Here is a 26,120-nt window from a genome sequence, read left to right as displayed (position 1 = left end):
TCAAACCCTGCTTGATGGTTTGCACTGCTCTCTCTGCCTGACCATTGGATGCTGGTTTGAATGGGGCAGATGTAACATGTTTAATCCCGTTATGGGTCATGAACTCTTTGAACTCGGCACTGGTAAAACATGGCCCGTTGTCACTCACAAGGGCATCAGGTAGTCCATGCATGGCAAACATGGCCCACAGGCTTTCAGTGGTGGCAGCGGACGTGCTTGCCGACATTATCTCACATTCAATCCATTTGGAGTACGCATCTACAACCACAAGGAATATTTTACCCAAAAACGGACCTGCATAGTCGACATGGACCGTGGAGGGCCAAGACCATAAACATAGTGGCGCCTCCCTGGGTGCATTGCTTAACTGCGGGCATGTATTACATCTGTGCACGCATCAATACCGGGCCACCACACGTGGGATCTGGCTATCGCTTTCATCATTACGATGCTTGGGCGAGTACTGTGGAGGTCACTGATGAAAGTGTCCCTACCCTTCTTGGGGACCACTACCCAATTGCTCCACAGAAGGCAGTCTGTCTGTATAGACATTTCATCTTTGCGCCGCTGGTATGGCTTTATCTCTTCCTGCATTTCCACTGGGACACTGTACCAGCTCCCGTGAAACACACAATCTTTTACTAGGGACAGTAAGAGGTCCTGGCTCATCCAGGTTCTAATCTGTCAGACTGTGACGGGTGATTGCTCACTCTCGAATGCTTCCATAACCATGAGTAAACCTGCGGGCTGCGCCATTTCCACCCCTGTGGTAGGCAATGGCGACCTACTGAGAGCATATATTGATGCATTTTCTTTACCCCACAGACACACGCTAACGCTTCTTTTTCAATCATGCTGTAGGCTCTGTCAGCCTCAGTCAGACCTCTGGATGTACAAGCAACCGGTTGAAATTTCCCAGAATCATTAGCTTATTGCAATACACACCCGATGCCGTACGACGATGCATCACATGCTAGTACCAAACGTTTACATGGATCATACAACACAAGCAATTTGTTCGAGCATAACAATTTTCTAGCTTTTACAAAGTCATTTTCTTGGTTTTTGCCCCATACCCATTTGTCTCCTTTACGCAGTAATGCGTGCAGTGATTCTAATAGTGTGCTGAGACCCGGTACGAAGTTACCAATGTAGTTCAGGAGTCCTTGAAACGACCGCAGCTCCGTCACGTTCTGTGGCCTCGGTGCATTCTCGATTGCCTCCGTCTTCGACTCGGTGGGCCTGATGCCATCCGCCATGATTCTTCTTCCCAGGAACTCCAATTCAGGCACCAGGAAAACGCACTTCAAGGGTTTTAAACTGAGCCCCACGCGGTTGAGTCGACTAAGAACCTCCTCCAGGTTCTGCAGATGCTTGACTGTGTCCTGACCTGTAATCAGGATGTCGTCCTGGAAGACCACTGTGCGCGGGACCGACTTCAGTAAGCTTTCCATGTTTCTCTGGAATATCGCCGCGGCTGATCGAATCCCAAACGGGCATCTGTTATAAATGAAGAGACCTTTGTGCATTTTGATGTAGGTGAGGCCCTTCGATGATTCCTCCAGCTCCTGTGTCATGTAGGTCGAGGTCAAGTCCAGCTTCATGAACATCTTTCCTCCTGCCAGCTTGACGAAAAGGTTGCCAGCCTTTGGTAGTGGGTGTTGATCCTGTGGGGAGAAACGATTGATAGTTACTTTGTAATCACCACAGATTCTGACGGTGCCGTTTCCCTTGAGGACTGGAACAATCAGACTGGCCCACTCGTTGAATTCGATCGGCAAAATGATGCCCTCTCTTTGCAGCCGGTCTAGCTCGTTCTCTACCCTTTCTCTCATCATGTATGGTATTGCTCTCGCCTTGTGATGGGTGGTTCGTGCCCCCAGAATTAAGTGGATCTGCACTTTTGCTCCTTGGAATTTCCCGATGCCTGATTCGAGTAGTGAAGGGAACTTGTTTTAGTCCTGGGCACAAGAAGTGTTGTCAGCAGACGAGAGCGCTCGGATGTTGTCCCAGTTCCAGCTCCTGCCGAGCAGCGTGGGACCATCGCTCGATACCACCCAGAGTGTTAGCTTGTGCACTGCTCCATCACAGGAGACCCTTACAGTAGCACTGCCGATTACTGGAATCAATTCCTTTGTGTAAGTTCTCAGTTTCATGAGAATGGGAGTCAAGACTGGTCTTGAGGCCTTTTTTTTCATAATGGACTGGCTCATGCCCGTGTCCAGCTCCATTAACACTGGGAGTCCATTTAATTCAACCTTCAGCATTATCGCGGGACACTTTGTGTTAAATGTGTGCACCCCATATACCTCTGCCTCCTTGGTCTGAGGCTCCATGGATCTGTCCTCCTCTGCAACATGGTGGTTTGCAGGATTAACAGGGTTTGCAGCTCACCTGCACATATGTTGGAGGTGTCCCATTGTTCTACAGCCCTTGCAAACATACCCTTTGAAGCAGCATGAATGGAAACAATGATCACCTCCGCAGCGCCAACAAGGTGTTAATGGCCTTGCATTCATCACCCTTGATGGTGGACTCTGAGACATCTGCGGACGTGCAGCTGCAGGCATGTGGGGCCTGCCCTGTACGTTGCGATTTGAAAACAACATCACTTTGTTCACAGTACTTGTAGCTGAGAGATTTGCTTAGTATTGTCATTGTGGCAATGAATGCCTGGGCTATCGCTGTGGCCTTACTCAAGGTTGTGGTCTTTACAGTCAAAGGTTTGCGAAGTATCATTTCATGGCCAGTGCCAAGTACGAAAAAGTCTCTGAGCATGTGCTCCAAATGTCCTTCAAATTCGCAATGTCCTGCAAGGCGTCTTAGCTCGGCGACATAACTCACCACTTCCTGGCCTTCAGACCTTTAGTAGGTGTGGGACCGGTACTTTGTCATCAGAACGCTTTCCTTCGGGTTCAGGTGCTCCCGGACCAGTGTGCACAAATCATCGTATGATTTCTCTGTGGGTTTCGCTGGAGAAAGCAGATTTTTCATGAGGCCATATGTTGGTGCCCCGTAGACGATGAGGAGAATCACCCTTCACTTTGGCAGCGTTCGCTTCTCCTTCCAGCTCATTGGCCACGAAGTATTGGTCGAGTCGCTCTACGAAGGTTTCACAATCATCTCCCTCCGAGAATTTCTCCACTGTTTTCTGCATCGTTGGTTCGTCATCTGTATCTCGTCGCCAGTTGTTATGTATGAATAAAGAGTCTGACCGGATACTGTGAGCTCAAAGTAAATTGTGACAGTCTTTTATTGCAGGTCTCCAGAGTGCCTCTCCAGCCTGTGAGGCCTCCTTAAGTACCTGTGCTCCCAAGGGATTATGGGATCCTTTGGGACTCCAGGGGATGAGCCCTCTGGTGGCTATACAAGGGTGTATACAAGTTTACATATATAACAGTTATCCCTTCTCTTAGTCTTTCCTTCGCATTGGAATAGATTTTTGTTGTGAGTTATGAAATATCTCCTTAAATGTCTGCCACTGCTCATCAACCGTTCCACACTTTAGTCTATTTTCCCAGTCCACTTTAGGCAACTCTGCCCTCATAGCTTTGTCGTCTGCTTTATTTAAGCATGCACCCGCAGGAAGCCTCCCACTGCAATTTCTGGGCCATTACATAGCTTTTAAACCCAAGTTGAACAGCAAGCATTTTTTTAAATGTTCTTTCCTATATCTCCCCTTCTCCTCAAAGCATTGTTTTCTTGTTGGGGTTTAATGTCATGGTTGGCTTCATACCTTGCCGATGTGGCCCAAGTGTGAGCCTAGATAGCGAGTGCCCAGAAGTTATTCAACCACAATAGAATCACAGCTGTGACTGATCTTGTCCTCCACTGACATCCACTTTTAGCACGGGTCAATGAGTCACAATTAGGAGCAGCCACCCCTGGTTGATTTCCCTTTCTCTAACTCAGAGGATTTCAGGCTAATTATAGAGCCCGACATCACAATCATTGTCAATCATCAAAGCCTAATTCCAAGCATAGTGCTAGAGGTAAGTTCGTACATCTGACAACAGTGCAGATACTGTGATAATGTTAAAATATTTAGGTTTAAAGCTCTGTGCGTGTGACTGGACGTAAATGAGTTTCAATATTATGTGTTTTTATAAATCTTAGTCCATGTTTATAGAAAGTTCACTTTTGGCAGTGGCGTGGGCTGGGGTGGATGTATACTTCAATGAAGGGAACTTTTGTTTGAGTTTGGCAACTATTCAACAGAATAGTTTTCTACGAATCTAAAAGTCCCATACATGAATCCTGTCTAAAATATGCAGCAGTGCTTTTTTCCCAGCCTATGATAATAATATCAAAAATAGCACCTTTAACATGAAACTGTCCCAATACACTTTAAAAATGGGAATGGACAGGGAATGAGTGCCAGGTTATGGAAGGAGAGATTAGTGGAGGGGGGCAAAAACATGATTGAAAAGATGGGTTTTGAGAAGGCTTTTAAAGAAGGAGAGAGAGCTGGAGTGGTGAAGAAGTTAAGGGAAGGAGTTCCAGATAGTGGAGCCAAGATGGCTGGAGGCCACCAATAGTGAGATGAAGGGAGGGAGGATACGCAAAATGCCAGAGACAAAGCACCAAAGGGTACGAGGGGGGATTTAAGCAGAAGGAGAGATAGTCAACAGAGAAAGGAGGCTTGCATGCAACAGGCTGAAAATTTATTAAAACCTGGAACCTGAGTTATCGGCCCTATGTTGCTATGACTTACCAACATTGCTGGCTGCCTTCCCTTGTGGCCCTTGCTCTTGGCGTCAGGTATCCTAGCCCTGAAATCCAGCACCCTGCTCAATCAGCCAGACTGCCTCCCGCATTATCTCTGCTTTTGGAATCCACTATCGTAAAATCACTTAGAGGGAGTAGCTGCATGCCTGAGAGACCACCTTCATTAGAACTTTTCTAGGCATGGGAAGCCCACAATTTACTCAGCATTGTTGCCTTCACTCTGGTACTTTGCTGGCCCGACCTCCCCACCTCCGCCCTGTTGATGTCTGCAACTGCCCTTGCTGTGACCTAATTTTAGTGGCCGTGCCAGAGGAACAATGTTGGGGGGTACCCTGACCCTCCTCTTGCCCACCCTGCCAATCCCCCCACTATATAAATGCAAGTCTTTCTTTCTTTCTTTCTTTCTTTCTTTCTTTCTTTCTTTCTTTCTTTCTTTCTTTCTTTCTTTCTTTCTTTCTTTCTTTCTTTCTTTCTTTTATATATGTGAACTTGTATTTACTCTGTAGTCACCAGAGGGCTCATCCCCTGGTGTCCCAAGGGATCCCATAATCCCTTGGGAGCACAGGTATTTAAGGAGGCTTCACAGGTTGGAGAGGCACTCTGGAGACCTGCAATAAAAGACTAAGGTCACACTTTACTTTGAGCTCACAGTGTACATACACAACAACTGGCGATGAGATACAGATAGCGAACCCAAAGATGCAGAGAACGGTGGGCATCCTGGAGAAATTTTCGGAGGGACATGATTGGGAAAATTTTGTGGAGCGATTCGACCAATACTTCGTGGCCAATGAGCTAGATGGGGAAGAGAGCGCTGCCAAACGAAGGGCGATCCTCCTCACTGTCTGTGGGGCACCAACGTGTGGCCTCATGAAGAATTTACTCACTCCAGCGAAACTCACGGAGAAATCGTATGACGATTTGTGCACACTGGTCCAAGAGCATTTGAACCTAAAGGAAAGCATTCTGATGGCGAGGTACCGGTTCTACACCTACAAAAGGTCTGAAGGCCAGGAAGTGGTGAGTTATGTCGCTGAGCTAAGACGCCTTGCAGGACATTGCGAATTTGAAGGACATTTGGAGCACATGCTCAGAGACTTTTTCGTACTTGGCATTGGCAACGAAACCATACTTCGCAAACTTTTGACCGTAGAGACCCCAATGCTGAGTAAGGCCATAGCGATAGCCCAGGCGTTCATTGCCACCAGTGACAATACGAAGCAAATCTCTCAGCACAATAGTGCTGCTACAAGTACTGTGAACAAAGTGATATTGATTTTGAATCGTAACGTACAGGGCAGGTCACACATACCTGCAGCTGCACGTCTGCAGATGACTCAGAGTCCACCATCAAGGGTGATGAATGCAAGGCCATTAACATCTTGTTGGCGCTGCGGGGGTGATCATCATTTCCATTCATGTCGATTGAAAGAGTACGTTTTCAAGGGCTATGGAACAATGGGACACCTCCAACGAGTGTGCGGGTGAGCTGCAAAACCTGTTACACCTGCAAACCACCACGTTGCAGAGGAGGACAGATCCACAGAGGATCACGACGAACCAGACCCTCAGATCGAGGAGGCAGAGGTACATAGGCCACAGAATTCTCCCCCAGTAATGCTGAATGTTGAACTAAAAGGACTCCCAGTGTCAATGGAGCTGGACACAGGTACGAGCCAGTCTATCATGGGCAAAAAAACTTTTGAAAGGTTGTGGTGCAACAAGGCCTCAAGACCAGTCTTAACTCCAGTTCGCATGAAACTAAGAACTTACACAAAAGAACTGATTCCTGTAATCGGTAGTGCTACCGTAACGGTCTCCTACGATGGAGCGGTGCACAAGTTACCCCTCTGGGTGGTATCGGGCGATGGTTCCATGCTGCTCGGCAGGAGCTGGCTGGGTAAGATACGCTGGAACTGGGACGACGTCCGAGCTCTATCGCCTGCTGATGACACTTCGTGTGCCCAGGTCTTAAACAAATTCCCATCGCTGTTCGAATCAGGCATCGGGAAATTCCAAGGAGCAAAAGTGCAGATCCACATAATTCCAGGGGCGCGACCCACCCATCACAAGGTGAGAGCAGTACCGTACATGATGAGAGAAAGGGTAGAGATCGAGCTAGAGAGGACATAATTTCACCGATCGAGTTCAGTGAGTGGGCCAGTCCTATTGTCCCAGTCTTCAAGGGAGATGGCACAGTCAGAATCTGTGGCGATTACAAAGTAACTATCAATCGTTTCTCTCTGCAGGACCAATACCCACTACCAAAGGCCGACGACTGCTTTGCAACACTGGTGGGAGGAAAGACATTCACGAAGCTGGATCTGACTTTAGCCTACATGATGCAGGAACTGGAGGAATCATCGAAGGCCCTCACCTGCATCAACAAGCTCAAAGGTCTTTTTGTTTATAACAGATGCCCATTTGGAATCCGATCAGCGGCGGCGATATTCCAGAGAAACATGGAAAGTTTACTGAAGTCGGTCCCACACACCGTGGTCTTCCAGGACGACATCTTGGTCACAGGTCGGAACACAGCCCAATACCTGCAGAACCTGGAGGAGGTTTTTAGTCGACTCAACCGCGTGGGGCTCAGGTTAAAATGCTCGAAGAGTGTTTTCCTGGTGCCTGAAGTGGAGTTCTTGGGAAGGAGGATTGCAGCGGACGGCATCAGGCCCACCAACGTGAAGACGGAGGCAATCGAGAATGCACCGAGGCCACAGAAAGTGACGGAGCTGCGGTCGTTTCTGGGACTCTTGAATTACATTGGTAACTTCTTACCGGGTCTCAGCACACTGCTAGAACCACTACATGTCTTACTATGAAAAGGGGGCAAATGGGTTTGGGGCAAAAGCCAAGAAAATTCCTTTGTAAAAACGAGAAAATTTTTATGCTCAAACAAATTGCTTGTGTTGTATGATCCATGTAAGCGTTTGGTACTAGCATGTGATGCATCGTCATATGGCGTTGGGTGTGTGTTGCAACAAGCTAATGATTTTGGAAAACTGCAACCGGTTGCTTATGCATCCAGGAGTCTGTCTAAGGCTGAGAGAGCCGACCGCATGATTGAGAAAGAAGCGTTAGCGTGTGTCTATGGGGTAAGAAAATGTATCAATACCTGTTTGGGCTAAAATTCGAATTGGAAACTTACCATAAGCCACTTACTTATATGCCTGTTTTCCGAGAGTAAAAGGATAAATACCAATGCATCGGCCTGTATCCAGAGATGGGCGCTTATGTTGTCTGCATACAACTACGCCATCCGCCACAGGCCAGGCACAGAAAACTGCGCCGATGCTCTCAGTAGGCTGCCATTGACTACCACGGGGGTGGAAATGGCACAGCCCGCAGATCTAGCCATGGTTATGGAAGCATTTGAGAGTGAGCAATCACCCATCACTGCCCAGCAGATCAAAACCTGGACAAGCCAGGACCCCTTATTATTTCTAGTCAAAAGCTGTGTGCTTCACGGGAGCTGGTCCAGTGTCCCAGTGGAAATGCAGGAAGAGATAAAGCCGTTCCAGCGGCACAAAGATGAAATGTCTATACAGGCAGACTGCCTTCTGTGGGGCAATCGGGTAGTGGTCCCCAAGAAGGGCAGAGACACTTTCATCAATGACCTCCACAGTACCCACTCAGGCATCGTAATGATGAAAGCGATAGCCAGATCCCACGTGTGGGGCCCGGTATCGATGCGGACTTAGAGTCCTGCGTTCACAGATGTAGTACATGCTCGCAGTTAAGCAATGTACCCAGGGAGGCGCTGCTAAATTTATGGTCTTGGCCCTCCAAACCGTGGTCTAGAGTACACGTCGACTATGCTGGCCCGTTCTTGGGTAAAATGTTCCTTGTGGTTGTAGACGCGTACTCCAAGTGGATTGAATGTGAGATAATGTCGGCTAGCAGGTCCGCTACTGAAAGCCTGCGGGCTGTGTTTGCCACTCACGGCTTACCCGATGTCCTGGTGAGCGACAACGGGCCATGTTTCACCAGTGCTGAGTTCAAAGAATTCATGACCCGTAACGGGATCAAACATGTCACATCTGCCCTGTTTAAACCAGCGTCCAATGGTCAGGCAGAGAGAGCAGTGCAAACCATCAAGCAAGGCCTGAAGAGCGTAACTGAAGGCTCACTGCAGACTCGTCTATCCTGAGTCCTGCTTTGCTACTGCACGAGACCCCACTCACTCACTGGGATTCCACCTGCTGAACTGCTCATGAAAAGAGCACTTAAGACAAGGCTCTCAATAGTTCACCCTGATCTACATGAACAGGTAGAGAGCAGGCGGCTTAACAAAGTGCATACCATGATAGTGAAAATGTGTCACGTGAGATTGAAATCAATGATCCTGTATTTGTATTGAATTATGGACAAGGTCCCAAGTGGCTTCCCGGCACTGTCGTGGCCAAAGAGTGGAGCAGGGTGTTTCAGGTCAAACTTTCAAATGGACTCATTCACCGGAAACACTTGGACCAAATCAAACTCAGATTCACGAACTACCCTGAGCAATCCACTTTGGACCCTTCCTTTTTTGACCCCCCAACACACACATCAGTGGCAACCAGCACCACGGCTGATCACGAAACAGAACCCATCATCCACAGCATCCCAGCAGGACCCACCATACCAGGCAGCCCAGCAAGGCCAGCTGCACAGCAGCCCAGTGAGGGCCCAACAAATGATTCAACAACACCAGCTTTCACACCGAGACGATCAACCAGGGCAAGAAGGGCCCCAGATCGACTCACATTGTAAATAGTTACATTATTATCTTTTTTGCGGGGGGAGTGTTGTTATACATGTGGACTTGTATTTACTCTGTACAGCCACCAGAGGGCTCATCCCCTGGTGTCCCAAGGGATCCCATAATCCCTTGGGAGCACAGGTATTTAAGGAGGCTTCACAGGTTGGAGAGACACTCTGGAGACCTCCAATAAAAGACTAAGGTCACACTTTGCTTTGAGCTCACAGTGTTCAGTCTGACTCTTTCTCCATACACAACACTTTATTTTTTTTTTCTTTTCATTGGCTGATTGTCTGTCCCTTCCTTGCTGAGATAATTGGTTAACATTCATCTCCTGTCCCCTTTCCCCCATCTTCATCCTATACCCCTGTTCTCTTTTCTCTTTCCCCAAGCTCTGCTCTCTTTGTCCATTCACCCACCCACCCCCCACTTAGGGCTAGATGTTAACTTGGAGGTGGAAAGGGAGCGGCAGTGCTGAATTGAGGTCGGGAAACCGGGAAGAATGGGATTCCCTCAGGCCCTGCCGATTTTACTGGCAGGACCTGATTAAAATTTTTGTCTCCATTTCCCGACGGCGGACACCCAAATTGAGAGGCTGACTGGCTGTCGGGTGGGTAGGCCTGGTGAAGATCGGGAGTCCTGAGTTGGGGGAGATCGTGAAGCCGGAGCAGGGGGAGGAAGATTGGGAGTTGTGAACTGGGTAACATCAGGGGGATTGGAAGCCGGGGTGATCAAAGACCGGAGGCCACAAGGGAGATTGATGGGGAGAGGGGGGTTCGGGGGGGCGGGTGAAGCAGATAAACTGGATCCAGCAGATAAGTGGAAAGGCACTTTCCTCCTGGATGCAGCAGCCCTTTAGCCACTGGGTTTCCTGAGGCCCAGAAAACCCGGCCAGCCACGGTTAAATTTTAAATGGTGAATACGTGTGAGGCTCCAAGCCTCATTAGAATAGTTAAATTGCCAACCCGCCTCTTGTGAGTGGGTTGGTAACCTTTCCCCCGTCCTGCCACCATTAAAACTGTAAGTAGGTGAATTGGAGGCAGGTTGGGGTCGGCATTCAGATTTTTAACATTTCACCCTGCCCCAACCCACCACGTGACTCATTTGAGCCTGGGGCATCACAACCCATGGGACACCGCAACCAATGGGACACCGCAACCAATGGGGCATCACAACCAATGGGGCATCACGAGCAATGGGACACCGCAACTAATGGGGCATCACAACCAATGGGGCATCACGAGCAATGGGACATCACAACCAATGGGACATCACAACCAATGGGGTATCACAACCTATGGTGCATCACAACCCATGGGACATCGCAACCAATGGGACATCGCAACCAATGGGACATCGCAACCAATAGGACATCGCAACCAATAGGACATCGCAACCCATGGGACATCGCAACCCATGGAACATCACAACCAATGGGACCTCACGACCAATGGGACATCATGACCAATGGGGCATGACGACCAATGGGACATCACGACCAATGGGATATCACGACCAATGGGACATCACGACCAATGGGACATCACAATCATTGGGGCATCACAATCATTGGGGTATCACACCATGCCTGATCCTGTCCACACTTCACAGCCACACATCTACACTTTCCAGCATGAGTCCCTGGATATTGTTTAAGAGTGGGAACCCTGGCTCATTTTCTTATCGTTGTATCAGCACACTGAGGTCAATTGTAGTAGCACCTTCACTGCTGCTCCAGCTGCATTTACTGACTTCGAACAAGACCAGGGATCAAACCTGGGATCTTCCTGCTCAATATAGATCAGTAGCACACCCTGAAATCAATTTTAGCTTTGGGCAATTGGGGGAGCCTTTATAGACCATATTTACATTTTGTATAATACAGAGGTAAACGACTAAGCTATGGAGTGTTCTGCTGGTTTGCACAATCAGTTCCATTTGCTGAGCTTTGGATTTCTGCTCAGCTGTCACTTCCGTCAAAACAGCAATGGAACCAGGGAGGCGAGCCACCTTGGCTCGCTTTGTGCACCTCCTTATGGTCCTTGTTGTCTCAGCCAGATGATGGTCTGAGAACTGTGGAATCCCAAAGTGAATGAAAAGTGAATTTGTATTGAAAATGTTAATGATTTTTATAGCAGTATCTGCACAGAACTGCAGTCCAGGCATATCACTCAACTTAATGGAAACTTTCAATCATATCCTTGGGGAGGCAATAAATATTGTGCTCAGAAGGTGATTTTACCTGGTGCCCAACTTTTTTCAATGCTTCAGACATTTTATTTTCGTATTCTACAATAAAATGGAATGTTTAAGGTGTGCCTCCTGAGTTGCTGTCATTGGGACCAGGAACACATCTAATATGTATAACATTGTGAGGAATGAATAATTTCTTGTAAAGTGAGAAAAAATTGTAAAAGAAAACTGCTTGAGATTAGCAACAGCAAATATAGTTCCATTAAACAGCAGTAATGCAGTGCAGTCATAAAATAATATCATTGCACTCATTGCTCTGTGTAGCAAAGATACTTAAGGGATTAAACATTTAATGGGAATATATATATATAACTGTGGACTGCGTAAAATCTGATCATGGGTTGAATGTTCCAGCATATTTTCATAATGACGCCACATGTGCTTTAAATGCTGCAGCATTTCACTCCCATTTCCTTTCCCAGGAGACTTTGCAAGGTTTATGTCAACATCTGTAAACAATAATCTATCTGCTGTGACATCATCCCTCAGCAGCATGTAAGTTCAAGAGTGAAATCATGTAGCAGCTCGATCTTTCAGAGCACAGCTGAAATGGTACTGTTAAAAACTGAAATTATTTAATGCTTATAAAATGAAGAAAAGGTCTTTGTGCTATTTTACTTCAAAGTAACATAGCATAGTAATTTAAAACAAATAATCTCCACAAAATATCCTTTGTCAGAAATCTTTTTACATGCAAGCGTAGTGTTAAGATCATTATCAAAACACATGCTTACAACACAAAGAATAATGCCATGAAAATCACACTGTGTGATCTTATCGTATGAAAGTTTAATGCACTTGTATCAAATTTCTTTCTCCGTTACTTTAATATTCATTTTAACCTATTTATTTTACATAGATTAATATTTTCACTAAAACAACAGTCAAAAGAATTTGGTAAAAGGCATTAAAGAGAAAATTCAGCAAGTCTGTGCTCCTTGAGCAGAGTCTCACCAAATGGTAACACAACTTGAAGATAGGACTATAATATTGTAAACCTAATTCGCTGATCTGTGTTCCCAACTCGTGAGATTCTAATCCAGGAGTGCAATCTGCTGAATTTGCCTTTTTATATGGTAATACTGCACAGTATAATTTCAAGGCTATTAAATGTTATTTTGAAGAATGGCAACATTATAACATAGTTTGTAACAATCTCCGAAAATAAAATCCTAGTGATTTACCTTAAAAACGTACTTAAAGTTATTATTTTCCTCGTTTCTTTCTCTGTCTTGTGCCAGTTTTTTCACCTTTGGGGCATTGGGGGAGGGGAGGCTACGAGACCTGTTGACATATCCTTAAGTTTCTATTATGCTGCTGTTCAGATGTTGCAGTTTTACTTTATTGATCACAGTGAGTTAACTTGGGCTGGATTTTCGGATTTCTTGCTCCACAGTTGGCGCCCTGGAGGGCGGTAAGTGCCATTTCGAGGTGTAACGGCGGGCGTACAGCTTTTACTGCCCAACCGGTATTTTGGCTCATGGTTTGCGGTGGTGCAAAAATGTACCATGCCACTCTCGAGTTTCACTGAGATCATGATGTCACTCCTCGTGCAATGCTGTGCTAGCGCCCCGGATGCAAAATTCAGCCCTAACGCCTCATTTAACGCCCGTCCCAGGAAAAGTCTGAGAAACCAGGCATTCCCAGGGTGCATCAGGTGGTATTGGCAGCGTATTTAAATGGAGGGATGAGGCTCCTACATCGCAAGTCACATTGACTGCAACAGTTGCGCAGAACACGCTGCGTAAAGCTTCAACTTGCAAATGGTACTTTTATCTGCCACTTTAGTGAGAGAATTTAATGGGGGCATTATTAGTTCAACAGCGTAACTTGCTCCATGCTATTGGCAGGCAGCATCAAGCTAGAAGAAGGGCTCTTGGCCATTTCAGGCCACGGATGAGAAGTCGAAGGCGTCTGCGGAGGCGGGCTTACCCCCCACGGGTTTACAGGGACCAACGCTCATACCTCCAGCTCTCTGAGGAGCAGTGTGTGAGAAGGCTGCGCTTTTGAAAGGAAGTGCTGACAGAGATATGCCAGCTCCTACAGGCAAACTGACGCACTGGAGGCAGCCTTCAATACACCCCTCAACAGGTATCCAAATTCATTGTGGTGTGCTGCGTGTTGCAAAGCTTGGCCATCATTAGGGGCCAGAAATTGCCAATGGGGATTGCAGGCCCACCTCAGTAGGAGGAGGACGATGAAGAGGAGCCTGGCGAAGCCGCCATTGGACAGCCACACATCCGCGGGGGAGGCAGCATGGAGATGCTGCCGGACGAAGTGTCACACATCGCCAGCTCATAATGGTCCGGTTCTCCTAAACGGAGGAAACTGCGGGATGGAGCTAACACAGGACATGCTATGTGCCCCCAAAAAGGCACATCTCCCGTGAACGTTAGAATGATACACAAGTCCCCAATCATAAATTTTACTGCAACAAAGTAACAAGAACTCCCTCCACCAAAAGAAAACCCTGCAATATATAACATTATATTGCAGGGCACTGAGCAACAATGAAGTTCCTTAAATGAACTAATCTTTTTTAACGCCACGATTTTCGGCTGGGGCGCAAAAACTTTGTTGTGTAACATCTGATCTTGCGCCCCCGATCATGGAACCTAATTTCTTGCCGAAATTTGCAGATGAGGGCGCAAACATTTTCAAGGCGGCATCAGTACCGCCCTGCCGCCATTACCGCTCTGAAATCTTTAAAGCCAAAAATCCAGCCACTTGTCTCTCCAATGAATTTTACCTGAAGACCTTAATTAGATGCTGTTTTGAGGATGTCAAGTGAGAACCATCAATTGAGGTTAGATATCCTAGTTTCAATTATAATGTCTTAACATGGCTGACTATGTTCTGCCCTTACCTTCCTTAATCTGTTTTAATAAAATTACATATATACATATTTTAAAATTGTCTCGCTGACTGTTACCCTGAAATTAAACTATTCCCAAAATCTGTTTTTATAGATCAGTCTCAATGAAGATTTGGACAATATTCAGTATGAGTAAACAAAGCATACATGTAAGAATAGAATGTGATTGTAAGTAAATGTACTCACAGGAATGTGTCTTCTCTTAACAGTTGGAGTAGTGGATGGAGACGAGTTTGTGCTGAGAGCATTTTCAATGTCTTGGTCAAGCTGGTCCAGTTTCATAATGAGCAGCACCATGGAGTCCAGTCGTGCTCGATCTCGATCTTCCCTAATTTCCTGAGGAAACAGACCATGCAATTAAAACTTGCAGACCTAGAATCATAGAATTATACAGCACAGAAGGAGGCCATTCAGCCCATCATATCTGTGCCGGTTCTTTGAAAGAGCTATCCAATTAGATAGGAAAAAAAAATCACTTCTTTTTTAGAAACATTAGAACATAAGAACATAAGAAATAGGAGCAGGAGTAGGCCACCTGGCCCCTCGATCCTGCTCCGTCATTTAATAAGATCATGGCTGGTCTGATCATGGACTCAGCTCCACTTCCCTGCCCGCTCCCCATAACCCTTTATTTCCTTATTGCTCAAAAATCTGTCTCCGCCTTATATATATTCAATGGCCCCGCCTCCACAGCTCTCTGGGGCAGAGAATTCCACAGATTTACAACCCTCTGAGAGAAGAAATTCCTCCTTATCTCAGTTTTAAATGGGAAACCCCTTATTCTGAGACTGTGTCCCCTAGTTCTAGTTTCCCCTATGAGTGGAAATATCCTCTCTGCATCCACCTTGTCGAGTCCCCTCATTATCTTATATGTTTCGATAAGATCACCTCTCATTCTTCTGAACTCCAATGAGTATAGGCCCAAACTACTCAACCTATCTTCATAAATCAACCTCCTCATCTCCAGAATCAACCTCGTGAACCTTCTCTGAACAGCCTCCAATGCAAGTATATCCTTTCTTAAATATGGAAACCAAAACTGTATGCAGTACTCCAGTTGTGGCATCACCAATACCCTGTACAGTTGTAGCAGGACTTCTCTGCTTTTATACTCTATCCCCCTTGCAATAAAGGCCAACATTCCATTTGCTGTACCTGTATACTAACTTTTTATTAAAGAATAGTATTTTCTAGTTTTATACGACTGAGAACCGCCACATCTCAGAATGTTAGATGAAAATAGAAATCAAAGGCAGTCTCATTTTATTTGGGGAGAATTTGAATTAGTAAAGATGTGGAAGAGTGGCATATGTTATTAATTCTATGCTAAACATGGTTAGGATGCCATAGCAACATGCTGTGATTTCTTGTTTTAAGTTTTGTTATTTATATCACGTATACTGATGTAGCCAAGATAAATCTTTCTATGAATACTGAAGGTGAGAATTGGAGAATTGTTAATTTCTGTTCCAACTGCATGAGTCAGTCTAGTTAAATTAGGAGGTGTTCATTTATTCTGTAAGTGTGACTGGCACTTCCACTTATCTCAGCATTGACGAGTCATGCATATGAAGATCCCAAGGGCAAAAAAAAGCAATTACAAGTTGGCAACAGTATCCTGCATTCCAAAATTAACAGCGAAGAATTTATAGATCTATCAGAGGAAGTGCAGACACAGATATACACATATCAATGTTATTTTTCTAAATGAGTAACTTGCCGAATGGGTGAATTCCAGGCATTATTTCAAGTGTGTAAAAGAGCATAACTCATTTGTGGCTGCGGTTCTCATGAATTACGGTTCTTTCAGGCTCATAAAAGAGTTACCATAACTCATTGTCCCTGTTGAGATATCTTGTGTTACCATCATCTGTTTCAGTTTGTCTGAATAGACTGCACCACCTCTTTTCTGGGGATTTATGAAAGATACTCAACTGAATACACTAATATGTGCGGTAAAATGGAAAGTCTGGTGTTGCAATGTGTAGAAAGAGATTTCAATTTTAATACTTTCCATTTATGTTTAGGAGAACAACTTAATGTTACCTAATATGGCACAAAAAAGATTGAAAATGTTCTTAGAACGCAAGAGCATAAATCATAGAATCAGAAAGGGCTACTGAAGCCTCCTCCTTCCATAGACCATATACAATCTATCCGATCATGGACTCTACCCACTTATTTAAACTCCTAATGGAAAGCTCTGCACTAATATTCCCTGACCCTAAAAAGCAATTAAGCCAACCTCCAGAATATTCTTTCATCATTATAGTTCCACTATTCAATTGTATCTGATGCCCTCCACAAAAAAACTGCTTCACTCATCCCAGCAACATGCAAGACATCAGAACCCACGTATAGTAGATTGTTAAAATTTATATTTATCCCTGTAATTTCTTATCCTGTTCCCAATCACATATTAAACCAGCTCCTTTTTAAATGGGCTAATTGTTTCAGCCTCTATCCTTGTTGTTTGACGCCTATTCCATGTTTCCACTAATCAGTGGGATAAATGTTTCTTCTATTTCCTAGTTTTCATCTGAAGTTTGTTCATTTTAAACCAGTGTCGAGTTCTGCGCATGGTCTTCCCCAAAACGAAATCAAATAAGACTCTGGAAGACATACCTAACCATAAATCCCACATTGTTCATCTCTGATAAGTTGCTTTTTTTCTTTTACTTTTCCCTGGTAGTGTGGGGATATAGTAAAGCCCTCAGTGGAACTTTTTAAAATTCATTCAATGGATGTGGGCATCGCTGGCAAGGCCAGCATTTATTGCCCATTCCTAATTAAATTGAGAAGGTGGTGGTAAGCCGCCTTCTTGAACCACTGCAGTCCGTGTGGTGAAGGTACTCCCATAGTGCTGTTAGGAAGGAAGTACCAAGACTTTGAGCCAGCAACGATGAACGAACGGCGATATATTTCCAAGTCAGGATGGTGTGTAACTTGGAGGGGAATTTGCAGGTGATGGTTGTGATATATTCTTTACGACATCATAAATACACAGAATACAAGATGGCTCAACAGAAAACTTGTCATCATGTGACTTGTCACATGACAGTTTATTGTATTTACATGAGTGGGTACATGACCACAGTAGTCCACTAGGTGGATCAGCAGTCCACTAGGGGACCTCTAAATTACACTTCTCCCTCCTTAATGACGAATTAATCATAATAAAATAACCATCATACATAACTTGTATGGAAATATATCGTCGTTCGTTCATCGTTGCTGGCTCAAAGTCTTGGTACTTCCTTCCTAACAGCACTATGGGAGTACCTTCACCACACGGACTGCAGTGGTTCAAGAAGGCGGCTCACCACCACCTTCTCAATTTAATTAGGAATGGGCAATAAATGCTGGCCTTGCCAGCGATGCCCACATCCATTGAATGAATTTTAAAAAGTTCCACTGAGGGCTTTACTATATCCCCACACTACCAGGGAAAGGTAAAAGAAAAAAAGCAACTTATCAGAGATGTGGGATTTATACACAACAAAAGATATGGACGTATTTTGCCATATTTACAAATCAAACTTAACCACTGGTATTCTGTTTCAAAGAGGATACCTTCGTTCTTGAACACAACTTTCCAAACTTGCTGTCGAACTTAGACTCATTCTAGGCTGAGCCTGAGGAATGTTTTTCTCCAAGGGCAAACCTTGATCTACATTTTGACTTTCTACAACTTCAGACGGTTTGTCTGCCTGACTCGGACTCAGACTTAAATTTGACTTTCTCTTGGACTTGTTTCTAGTACATCTGATGTAGGATTTGCTACTGGTAATCTAATTGTAACAAGACTATCTGACTCATCAGAAATAGTCGAATCATTCCAACTTTCAACTCTTTCCACATCTGTAGGTAAAATATAATCTATGTGAACATACCTAACCGTTACATGATCAAACATCATGACCAAATCTGTGCAAAGGCCACATATCTTCACTACTCTTCCTGGTAACCACTTTAGCCATGTATGGTGATGGTTCTTCACTCTAACCTTCTGATTCAATTTTACACTTGTCTCTCTTACTCTACCTCTATCATGATTCTCTTTCTGTCTTAATTGTTTCTCTTCTACGGACTGTGTCAAGTTTGGCTTTAACAACGGAACCTGGTTCGTGGCTGTCATTTGAGAAACAACTCTGCTGGAGTTCTACCATTAGTCGTATGAGGAGTATTATGATAAGTAATTAGAAAATTTGCCAAATTGTGGTCTAACGACAACTGCTGTTACTTTGGATTTGGATCCAACTTTGGTTGTTGAGAGCACATTTTACAATTTGTACTGTGCGCTCTGCTGCACCATTTGAAGCAGAGTGGTACGGTTGAATCTTGGTATGTTTCACAGCTTTTCCACTCATGAAATGTGCAAATTCTTCTGAACAAAATTGTGGCCCATTATCAGCCATATGAAGAAAACAATCTTCACAAATTGTCAAGTGTTTTATTTGTTGTTATTTTCCGCATCAGAAACACCTCGACCCACTTCGGAGGGTTATCAATCACAATGAACAATTGTTGTCCTTCTAGCTCAGCAAAATCTACATGTAACCTTTGCCATACCCTGGAAGGACATTTCCATGGCTGTAATGGTACTGATGGTGATTTCTTGCTTACTGATTGACATGTCGTACACTGACTGACGATGTACTCTATATCTTTAACTAGACCTAGCCACCAAAAGTAATTGTACAAAACTCTTGGTCAAGCACATTCCCAGCTGCTGGTCATGAAGATCCCCTAACAATTTGGACTTGAACTTATTTGGAATACTACTCTTACACCCTACATGATACAATCTTTATCCATTGATAATTCATTCCTACGAATGAAGTATGGATGAATATCTTTCTCTGATACTTCGTTTGGCCAGCCATTTGCTATATAATCATATACCCTTGACATAACTGGGTCACGTTTGGTTGCTCTACCAACTTCTTCAGCTGTGACTGGCAGTTCATCAATATATGAAAAATAGAACACTTCTTCCCTATTGGGTGTAACTTGTGATAGGAATGACAACCTGGAGATAGCATCAGCATTACTGGGATCAGCTGATCATCTGTACTCAATTTCACACGTATATGTTGACAAAATCAAAGCCCATCTCTGCATTCGTTCTGCAGCTAAGTTTGGAACTGGGGATTTTGGATGGACGATTGTTGTCAGGGGCTTATGGTCAGTAACAATCATACGATCATACAAGTATTTGTGGAATTTTTGCCCCAAAATTTAATGCCAAAGCTTCTCTTTTGCTTTGCGCATAATTACGCTCACTGGCACTGAGCGGGTGTGAAGCAAAGTCTCTCCTCCCCACTATGTAGTATATAAGAGATCACTGCCCCAACTCCATACAGAGAGGCATCACATGCTAGATTGATCTCCTTAGATATGTCATGGAGAACTAACATGGAACTCTCTACCAACTTACTTTTACACTCTTTGAATGCTGCGTCGCATTCTCCTGACCACTTCCAATGGACCTGTTTTTTCAACAGCTCATTCAGTGGATGTAACACTGTAGCCAAATTTGGTAGGAATGTCCCATAATAGTTCAAAAGACCCAAAAATGATTGAAGTGCATTGACATTCTTAGGAGTGGGTGCATTTCTGATTGCATCCAGCTTTCTCTTGTTTGGATGTAAACCATCTTTTTCTACTCTGTGCCCTAAGTACTCCACTGAGTTTTGAAATAACTCACACTTGTGAGCAGTCACTCATACTCTGTGCTTCTCTAGCCGTTTGACCACTTCATTCAATATGTTATTATGGATTTGCCTGTTTGGTGCTGCAATGTATATGTCATCTAAATAACATACTACCCCTTCAATGCCTTGCAAAATCTGGTTCATCACCCCTTGTAATATGGCGGGGGCGGGAGACATTCCAAATGGTGGCCTATTAAATTGATATAGACCTAGATGTGTATTTATAGTCAAGCATGACTTGGACTCCTCATCTAGCTCAAGTTGTAAGTAGGCATTTGTGAGATCTAACTTTGAGAAGATCTGGTCACCTGTCAGCGTTGTGAACAAATCTTCTACCTTTGGCAATGTATTGGGTAGATTACCCTCTAGAACCTCGTTCACGGTTATTTTATAATCACCACATAACCTTACCTTACCATCTGACTTGGGTATAACAACAATGGGTGTAGCCCAATTACTTAGATCTACCTTAGAGATAATGTTCTCAATTTCTAGTCTTTTATGTTCTTGCTCAACTTTCTCCTTGAATGCGTCCGGTACGGGACGTGGCTTGCAGTATACTGGTCTAGTGTCCTTCTGCACTCTGACACTCACCTTGAAACCTTGGATCGGACTGCCTGTTTCGCAGAACATCTTTAGATACTGTTTGATAACATCATTTTTCGATGCAAATCTCGTTTCAACACGAAAAATCTTATTCCAATCCAGCTTCTGTTATTCCAACCAATTTCTACCTATTAAGGCAGGCTTGTCTCCTGTCATGACTAAGAGAGGCAAGCTCTGAAACTGATCCTTGTATTTCACTGGAACAGTGATATGTCCTACCACAGGGATTTTCTCTCCTGAGTAGCCTCGCAGCTCTATCTTCGACTTTTTCAGTGGAAAATCACTCAACTTTTCGAGATATAACGATTCTGGTACTACGCTCATGCATGCACCAGTGTCAATCTCCATGGTATCCTGGTTTCTGCAACGACTACTTGGATGACGATACATCGCGACTCGTTGTTAGGTACCTTCAGGCAGTTGGTGGTGGAGTGAACAGCCGGAGGAGGAGCGAGGAGAGACCTATAAAGGCCCAGCGGGAGGCCGGGGATCAGCAGCAGTCATTGGAGCAGCTAGCTGAAACAGGGTCAAAAGTAAGAAAGAAGTAAAAAGTAATCGAAGGGTGATGTCACAGCCAAGAGGGTAAGTGATTGACTGGTTGAGTGGTGAGTAGTTTTCTTTTACTTTATCTTTTTTGTTGTTCTTAGCAGTAAGAAAACTTTGGCATTGTTGCCAAATTAAATAATTTAAGGGATGGTAGGAGAGCCCAGACCCATATCATGCTCCTCCTGTGTTATGTGGGAAGCCAGGGAGGCTTCCAGTGTCCCTGACGACTACATGTGCAGGAAGTGTATCCAGCTGCAGCCCCTGACAGATTGCATTGCAGCACTGGAGCTGCGCATGGATTTACTCTGGAGCATCCTCGATGCTGAGGATGTCTTGAATAACACGTTTAGTGAGTTGGTCACACCGCAGGTAAAGTTTACTCAGGCAGATAGTGAATGGGTGACCATCAGGCAGAGCAGTGGAAGGAAGGTAGTGTGCAGTCATCCTCCTCCAAAACAGATACTGGTGCTGTTGGGGGGGATGATTCATCAGGGGAAGGCAGCAGCAGCCAAGTTCATGGCACCAGGGGTGGCTCTACTGCACATAGGGGATTCTATTATAAAGGGAATAGACAGGCGTTTCTGCGGCCGCAAACAAGACTCCAGGATGGTATGTTGCCTTCCTGGTGCAAGGGTCAAGGATGTCTTGGAGCGGCTGCAGCGTATTTTGGAGGGGGAGGGTGAACAGCCAGCTGTCGTGGTACATAGGTAAATAAACGGATGAGGTCCTACAAGCTCAGTTTAGTGAGCTAGGAGTTAAATTAAAAAGTAGGACCTCAAAGGCAGTAATCTCAGGATTGCTACCAATGCCACGTGCTCGTCAGAGTAGGAATGGCAGGAGAGCTAAGATGAATACGTGGCTTGAGGAATGGTGCAGGAGGGAGGGATTCAAATTCCTGGGACATTAGAACCAGTTCTGGATAAGGTGGAACCAGTACAAACCGGACAGTCTGCACCTGGGCAGGACCGGAACCAATGTCATAGGGGGAGTGTTTGCTAGTGCTGTTGGGGCGGGGTTAAACTAATATGACAGGGGGATGGAAATCTATGCAGGGAGACAGAGGGAAGTAAAATGGGGGCAGAAGCAAAAGGTAAAAAGGAGATAAGGAAAATTGGAGCGCAGAGAAACCCAAGGTAAAAATCAAAAAGGGCCACATTACAGCAAAATTCAAAAGGGACAAAGTGTGTTAAAAAGACAAACCTGAAGACTCTCTGCCTCACTGCGAGGAGTATTCATAATAAGGTGGACGAACTATCTGCGCAGGCAGCTATTAAGGAATATGATATAATTGGGGTTACGGAGACATGGCTCCAGAGTGACCAAGGCTGGAAACTCAACATCCAGGGGTATTCAACATTCAGGAAGGATAGACAGAAAGGAAAAGGAGGTGGGGTAGCGTTGCTGGTTAAAGAGGAAATTAACGCAATAGTAAGGAAGGACATTAGCTTGCATGATGTGGAATCTATAAGGGTAGAGCTGCGGAATACCAAAGGGCAGAAAACGCTGGTGGGAGTTGTGTACAGACCAACAAACAGTAGTAGTGAGGTTGGGGACAGCATCAATCAAGAAATTAGGGATGCATGCAATAAAGGTATAGCAGTTATCATGGGTGACTTTAATCTAAATATAGATTGGGCTAATCAAACTGGTAGTAATACGGTGGAGGAGGATTTCCTGAAGTGTATTAGGGATGATTTTCTAGACCAATATGTCGAGAAACCAACTGAAGAGCTGGCCATCCGAGACTGGGTGATGTGTAATGAGAAAGGACTAATTAGCAATCTTGTTGTGTGAGGACCCTTGGGGAAGAGTGACCATAATATGGTAGAATTCTTTATTAAGATGGAGAGTGACACAGTTAATTCAGAGACTAGGGTCCTGAATTTAAGGAAAGGTAACTTCGATGGTATGAGACGTGACTTGGCTAGAATAGACTGGTAAATGATACTTAAAGGGTTGACGGTGCATAGGCAATGGCAAACATTTAAAGATCACATGGATGAACTTCAACAATTGTACATCACTGTCTGCAGTAAAAACAAAACGGGGAAGGTGACTCAACCGTGGTTAACAAGGAAAATTAGGGATAGTGTTAAATCCAAGGAAAAGGCATATAAATTGGCCAGAAAAAGCAGCAAACCTGAGGACTGGGAGAAATTTAGAATTCAACAGAGGAGGACAAAGGATTTAATTAGGAAGGGGAACTTAGAGTATGAGAGGAAGCTTGCTGGGAACATAAAAACTGACTGCAAAAGCTTCTATAGATATGTGAAGAGAAAAAGATTAATGAAGACAAATGTAGGTACATTGTAGTCAGAATCAGGTGAATTTATAATGGGGAACAAAGAAATGGCAGACCAATCGAACAAATACTTTGGTTCTGTCTTCACAAAGGAAGACACATATAAGCTTCCAGAAATACTAGAGGACCAAGAGTCTAGCAAGAAGGAGGAACTGAAAGAAATCCTTATTAGTCAGGAAATTATGATGGGGAAATTGATGGGATTGAAGGCCGATAAATACCAGGGCCTGATAGTCTGCATCCCAGAGTACTTAAGGAAGTGGCCCTAGAAATCGTGGATGCATTGGTGATCATTTTCCAACAGTCTATCCACTCTGGATCTGTTCCTATGGACTGGAGGGTAGCTAATGTAACACCACTTTTTCAAAAAGGAGGGAGAAAGAAAACGGGGAATTATAGACCAGTTAGCCTGACATCAGTAGTGGGGAAAATGTTGGAATCAATTATTAAAGATGAAATAGCAGCGCATTTGGAAAGCAGTGACTGGATCGGTTCAAGTCAGCATGGATTTATGAAAGGGAAATCATGCTTGACAAATCTTCTAGAATTTTTTGAGGATGTAACTAGTAGAGTGGACACAGGGGAACCAGTGGATGTGGTGTATTTGGACTTTCAAAAGGCTTTTGTCAAGGTCCCACACAAGAGATTGGTGTGCAAAATTAAAGCACATGGTATTGGGGGCAATGTATTGACGTGGATAGTGAACTGGTTGGCAGACAGGAAGCAGAGATTCGGGATAAACGGGTCCTTCTCAGAATGTCAGGCAGTGAGTAGTGGCGTGCCGCAGGGCTTAGTGCTTGGACCCCAGCTATTTACAATATACATCAATGATTTAGATGAAGGAATTGAGTGTACAATCTCCAAGTTTGCAGACGACACTAAGCTGGGTGGCGGTGTGAGCTGTGAGGAGAATGCTAAGAGGCTGCAGGGTGACTTGGACAGGTTAGGCAAGTGGCAACCACCTGGCAGATGCAGTATAATGTGGATAAATGTGAGGATATCCACTTTGGTGGCAAAAACATGAAGGCAGAATATTATCAGAATGGCGGCAGATTAGGAAAAGGGGAGGTGCAATGAAACCTGGGTGTCATGGTACATCAGTCATTGAAAGTTGGCATGCAGGTACAGCAGGCTTTGAAGAAGGCAAATGGCATGTTGGTTGGCCTTCATAGCTAGGGGATTTGAGTATAGGAGCAGGGAGGTCTTACTGCAGTTGTACAGGGCCTTGGTGAGGCTTCACTAAGAATATTGCGTTCAGTTTTGGTCTCCTAACCTGAGGAAGGATGTTCTTGCTATTGAGGGAGTGCAGCGAAGGTTCACCAGACTGATTCCCGGGATGGCGGGACTGACATATGAGGAGAGACTGGATCGATTGGGCCTGTATTCACTGGAGTTTTGAAGAATGAGAGGGGATCTTATAGAAACATATAAAATTCTGACGGGACTGAACAGGTTAGATGCAGGAAGAATGTTCCCGATGTTGGGGAAGTCCAGAACTAGGGGTCACAGTCTAAGGATAAGGGGTAAGCCATTTAGGACCGAGATGAGGAGAAACATCTTCATTCAGAGAGTTGTTAACCTCTGGAATTCTCTACCACAGAGAGTTGTTGATGCCAGTTCATTAGATATATTTAAGAGGGAGTTAGATATGGCCCTTATGGCTAAAGTGATCAAGCGGTATGGAGAGAAAGCAAGAAAGGGGTACTGAGGTCAATGATCAGCTGTGATCTTATTAAATGGTGGTGCAGGCTTGAAGGGCCGAATGGCCTACTTCTGCACCTATTTTCTATGTTTCTATATTTCTTTGCTTCTGATGATGTGTATGTCAGAACCTCGTCATCCTTTTGCTTCTCTTCAATGCTATGTAATCTCTGGCGATTTCTACTTCTAGCCTTGAACATCGGTTTACTCTTCAGTCGGCATGCCTTCGCAAGATGCCTCGTTTTCTTGCAGAAGAAACACTCTGCCTTCACATATGGACAGCTTTACGTGATGTGTTGTCCTAGACACTGATCACATGACTTCAATGCACTGTTACCTTGACCAGTTGCTTAGGCCTTGGGGCCCAACTGCCTTTTATTTTTAACCTGCAGGCGATTCACCTCTGTTGTCTGATGACTGGAAATGGCAAGAAATTCTCGGGAGTATTGGTTGGCCATATCTATCAATATAGCTGTCTGACAAACTAAATCAAAAGTCAAGTTAGGGTTTGTCAACAACTTTTTTCTGATTGCTTCTTTTTTCATCCCACAAAGAAAGCGATCACACAATGCTCGGTACTGAAAGTTTCCAAATGACAGTGAATGAATAGCTTTTTTAAAGCTACAATGTAGTCACTGATACTCTCAT

General features: G+C 44.6%; 1 protein-coding gene across 1 annotated transcript in view; it reads right to left on the bottom strand.

The window, feature by feature from the left end:
* The window catches only part of dlc1 (DLC1 Rho GTPase activating protein), a 696,855-nt gene that overhangs the window by 486,755 nt on the left and 183,980 nt on the right, over window positions 1–26,120 (bottom strand). Inside the window, exon 3 of the mRNA XM_070869823.1 lies at window positions 14,787–14,936. Coding sequence (XP_070725924.1) covers window positions 14,787–14,936 — 150 coding nt within the window. The remainder of the gene's footprint in view (window positions 1–14,786; window positions 14,937–26,120) is intronic.

This window comes from Pristiophorus japonicus, chromosome 2 (genome assembly GCF_044704955.1).
Source record: "Pristiophorus japonicus isolate sPriJap1 chromosome 2, sPriJap1.hap1, whole genome shotgun sequence".
Taxonomy (NCBI): domain Eukaryota; kingdom Metazoa; phylum Chordata; class Chondrichthyes; family Pristiophoridae; genus Pristiophorus; species Pristiophorus japonicus.
This window is presented reverse-complemented; position numbering and strand designations above follow the sequence as displayed.